This window comes from Akebia trifoliata, chromosome 5, assembly GCF_017979445.1.
Source record: "Akebia trifoliata isolate Shusen 1 chromosome 5, ASM1797944v1, whole genome shotgun sequence".
NCBI lineage: Eukaryota > Viridiplantae > Streptophyta > Magnoliopsida > Ranunculales > Lardizabalaceae > Akebia > Akebia trifoliata.
The window spans coordinates 24,722,473-24,727,603 of NC_141379.1; the positions used below are offsets into that span (position 1 = coordinate 24,722,473).

Here is a 5,131-nt window from a genome sequence, read left to right on the forward strand (position 1 = left end):
GAGCTCGGACACTTCATTTTAATTCCCAAAAATTTGAATCAGAGTGCTGTTAGCAAAAGTTGGTGTGGCAATAGAATCTCTCTTAATAAAGAGAAAAAACTAGTCGTTACCAAACTAAACGGTCATTTTTTTAATAAATTCAAATTCCAATTAAAAAACTGAACCCATTTTTTAAATTTTCATTTCTTTAAATTCTTCATCATGAACCCCACCAAAAGCAGCACAAAAGAATAAACAGAGAGAGAATCCTAGTCCCCACCAGACCTCACCCATGGCCGACAACAAGAAAGAAAAATCCGATAGAGAAGAGAAGAAAATCCCTGTTTTTACAGTCCTGAAGAAGGGCAATATCATCAAGAACATCTTCCTCCTGGACAACCCATTGCCTCTGATCTCAGAACCCAAATCTATCGAATCTGAAGAAAATTGCAAGAAATCAAACAATCATAAAGATGATCTGGAGGAGATACTGCTCGTGGGGCGACACCCAGATTGTAATCTCATGTTGGAGCACCCGAGCATTAGCCGGTTTCATCTTCGGATCTACTTGCAAACCTCTTCACAGAAGCTCTCTGTGATCGACTTATCTTCGGGTAATTTTCTTTTTTAATGGGTACGGAGGCTTTTCTCTTCTTTTGTTTAATTGTGGTTTCTTTGATCTTGATTCTTGATTCTTTTATTATTCTTGTTTAGCCCATGGAACATGGGTTTCAGATCGAAAGATTGAACCGCAGGTTCAAGTAGAGTTGAGTGAGGGAGAGACGTTGCGGTTAGGTGCCTCGACTAGGATTTATAGGCTCCATTGGATTCCAATGAGTCGTGCATTTGATGTCGAAAACCCATTGATTTCATCGATTCTTGAAAACCCATTACCCTTTGAATCAAAAGAAGATGAAGATGTTGATGATAACGAAACATTTCAGGTGAGATTTTTGTCCATTCTTCTAATTAAAATGTAGACTTATGGATAGAATCTGTTTGTTGAGATGTTCTTGGTATATTTTACAGAATGAGAATCAAATTCCACTTTTAAGGGAACCGAAAGAGATCCCATCGGCACCTCCCATGCCTGAAAACATGAATGATTCGTTCACCGATAATGATGAAGAAGAGGAACAGGAAACCCTTTTCACAGATCCAATGCTTGAAGAAAAGGAAAATCAAAGCCCATTAAGAAGATTGGATCAGAGGGACATCTTGAGCATCTGGTCTAGACCAATGGAGACTGAATCTGTGAACTCTTCATCGCTCCCTGTCAAGAGGGTTCCGTTGGACAAAGAAAACCAAGAGAACCCACAAGATGGTTTTGCCATAGGTGTACCATCACCATCTGAAAGAGAAAACCAAGACAACACACCAAAAAAATCCAAAAAAAAGTCCGATGCCCCAAGCCTTTGGTCAAGAAGAGGCAAATCGGCTAGTTTGCTTCGGGTTCAAACGGGTCGGAGCAGAGAAAAGAAAATGGAGGTTGGTATTGAAGCCGAAAACCAGAATGAGATCAAAGGTGAAATGGTTTCTAGGATTCTTTTCTGCGGTTCGGATGGAGAAGAAGAAGTTTATACTTTGGATAAGGAGAATTGCACCCCCAAAACTGTGCTTGAACCAAATGAGATCAAAGGTGAAACGGTTTCTAAGATTCTTTTCTGCCGTTTGGAGGGACAAGAAGAAATTTACACTCCAAATAAGGAGAATTGCACCCCTAAAACTGTGCTTGGATCGAAATCAATGAAAAAGGGTAGAGTAGAAGAAATTAAGCCTCCCAATTCGGGATCATTGTATTCAAAGGCTACCGTCAACTCAAGTCCAGATCAGGAAGAAGGAATGGTTATATATTCAGAGAAAGAGAACCTAACACCTATAGTTTTCCAAGATTCAAACTCAAAGAAACCCGCATCTGGAAGAAGTCAATTAAGACTCGAAACAGAGATGATAATGAACAAGAGAAGAGTGGGAAGAGTGCCTTTCCAGACTCTTGTTGCCAACTCTACTGGCAAGAGTAATGGAGATGCTTCAGACCTTAATGCGACTACTACCAAAAGCAGCAATTCTGTCAACTGTAGCCCAACTATTGAGGAGAACAGTGTTCCTTCTTCGGTAAGTCGATTCCGATCATCTTTTTGGGATTTATCATTTAATAAACTATTTTGGGAAGATATCATCATCTTTGCATACTGATCAATTCTCCCCATTCTTTATGGTAGAACCAATCCGTAGACAGAGGGGCTAATGGGGGGAGATGGTGGAATATGGTGGTGGACACAAGTTGTCTACTTAACAAAGAGTCCAGGAAGTCTCTGCAGCTACTTCAAGGCCTCAAGGGGACTCACCTCATTATTCCAAGAATGGGTAATTGGATTGAACAACCCCGCTTCGCTTTTTTCCAAAAGAATTATCATCTTAAACTTGTTCTGGTTGTCCCTTTGTTTTCTTTTTCTTTCTCATATGATTTATTATCTTAAAATCATCCACTTAAACTACTATGAATTCTACTCGTTCTTGTTCTTATAGATATCTTGAATCTAGTTAGTGTTTGATCACTTGGGAGGTACAGAACACTTTACCCAAATTGTGGTCGCAAGGATCTCAAGTCAAAACCTGGGGGCAATTTTGATATTTTTGAGTTTTGGGTTAGATAAATTATAAGTAACTTTAGAGTAGGCTTTCAGGATCCTAGAGGTATAGGGAGAAATCCTGGGCTGTGATTTCTTCTTCACAGTCAGTGAAATGCTCCCATGTCATCCATGAATGTAGACACTGCCAAATCACAAAATCTTGCTAGGTTATGTGTGTGCGCGCGCGCCCGTGTATGTGTTCTCTCTCTCTCTTAATGTTTATGGTTTTTTGAGATTTTATGAGCGCGCGTATATGTGTTCTCTCTCATCTCATCCATGTTTGTAGTCACTGCTGAATCACATAAATCTTGCTAGGTTGTGTGTGTGCATACATGTATGTGTGTGTGTATGTGTGTGTGCGGGTGCGTGTTCGTCTTTTGAGATTTATATGTCTGTTCTCTCTTATGTTTGCTGTCTTTTGGGAATTTTATATGGTGGTTTCACGTTCACATGTCCAATCTTATTTCAGTAATAAGGGAGCTGGACTGTCTCAAAAGGCGTGGTAGTCTGTTTCGAAAGGCGACGGAGATTTCTTCAGTATTGCAATGGATAGAAGAATGCATGGTAAAAACAAAATGGTGGATTCATGTTCAAAGCTCACTTGAAGAGGGAATACTGACTGCCCCAACACCTCCTGCTTCTCCACTCTCACAATTGAGTTCGGTCCCATTTTCTATTTGTGGGAATTTGATGGAGATCGTTTCTCCAACAGCACAAGACCATATCCTCGACTGTGCTCTCCTCTTTAAGAGAATTAAGAACGATGATGGAAAACTCATCCTCCTCACTAACGATGTCTCTCTGAAGATTAAAGCCATGGCAGAAGTAATACTACTATGCTTAAACTCTCTATTTTTTGGTTATTTTCCTGAATTCTTGTAAATATTGTATTTTACTTTTGTTTGTTTCAGGGGTTGTTATGTGAGACTGCAGAAGAGTTCCGTGAGAGTCTTGTGAACCCTTTATCGGAGAGGTTTTTGTGGCGAGAGAGCACTCCAAGAGGATCTACTTGGTCATGTTTGGATGAAGCAGGTTTGAGGGAAAACTATAAACACGTCCCTGTGAAGAAGACAGCGAAGGCAGCTGAAGGTGTGAAGGGATTGAAGCTCATACTGCTCCATAGACAATGTTACCTTAGATCAATGACATCTAAAAATTGAACTTTTTTCTTGTCTAGTTCTTCGGTGACAACTTGTAGTTTGTTTCAATTTCAGTTTTTTCTGTGGCAATCATGTAGTTGCTATTTCTTTTGCTCATATGAACCTTAGAACATTGACATATAAAAAGAGTTTTTTCTTGTCCAGCTGTTCAGTCTCAAGTTACTGTTTGAAGTTCGGTTTGCTTTTTGGCAATAGTGAAGTTGCTATTTCTTTTGCTTATGAACCTGGGAATGAATATGTTTTTTGTTGATAAAATGGTAAGGGTAGATGAATCTGAGATTGGTCCAAAACACTACGAAGATGGCATTTTGTTAATTAGGAGACAAAATTGTTTTTTATTGATAGGAAATGAATGCTACGAAGATGGCATTTTGTTAATTAGGAGACAAAATTGTTTTTTATTGATAGGAAATGAATGCTACGAAGATGGCATTTTGTTAATTAGGAGACAAAAATTGTTTTTTATTGATCGGAAGATATTGGAAATGAACTAATTCTGAGGCTTTTGGTGGTGAAAAAGTATTGCTCCAATTTTGGGTTTATCTGCCAAGGACTAATTTAATGTAGGGCCAAAACCAACAATGATAAAAAGAGGAGGGCTTAAATCTTTCGAACACCAATTTCAGTTGTTTTAAAATAAGTGCTCATGTATAATATTCAGACAGAGACTGATTTGGCACTCTTTACAACCAACCTTTTTTACATTATTTCTCTTTCAAACCATTGCAACCAGAGTTTTTCAGAAGCCATGTGTGGATAATGCATTGGGACAGTAAGTTAACATGCACTTCATTCACACCTCACCATTATCTACACTTAAAATTTTTTGAATCTTGATTCAGAAGACACTATTAGAAAGTTGAGTTTGGTTTTGAAAATCAAATACACTATTAGAACACTCAAAGCAATACCTGTTAGGATTCTATAGAAATGCTATTAGGGATACTCTGATTGCAGGTTTATTGAATTAATAGAAAACATGGCTTTAGACATAAATGAAAACAGGAAGAAAAAAAATACCGAATTTTGCAAGTTTCCATCATCACCATTGCATTCTACTTCTCTTCCATCTGAATATTGTGCTCGCATCAATTTCTCCGTGATGGGTTTTGTGATTAGTACTGAAAACATCCTATTTGAGTTAGTGATCCCTCTCTGGAAACCTTGATTTGGAGGTTTGAAACCCAATCCTATTTAATATTAACCATCTTCAGATTTGGTCTTAGGTGAGTGGTCATACTCAAGCATAGCAAACTTCAAAACACAGCTTTCCACCAGCCTACCTCTCCTTACACTACTCCCTCTTTGAAGTAGAAGCAAAGAAACCAAAACCCAATCATCAAATATTCCCTCTTCTTC

General features: G+C 38.5%; 1 protein-coding gene across 1 annotated transcript; it reads left to right on the top strand.

The window, feature by feature from the left end:
• Positions 1-202: 202 nt before the first annotated feature.
• Positions 203-3,915, top strand: LOC147401734 (forkhead-associated (FHA) domain-containing protein). The gene is made up of 6 exons (XM_086443112.1): positions 203-593; positions 694-923; positions 1,009-2,094; positions 2,202-2,346; positions 3,082-3,437; positions 3,524-3,915. The coding sequence occupies exons 1-6, from the start codon at positions 272-274 to the stop codon at positions 3,770-3,772; spliced, it is 2,388 nt and encodes a 795-aa protein (XP_086299238.1). The 5' UTR covers positions 203-271; the 3' UTR covers positions 3,773-3,915.
• The last annotated feature ends 1,216 nt before the right edge of the window (positions 3,916-5,131 follow it).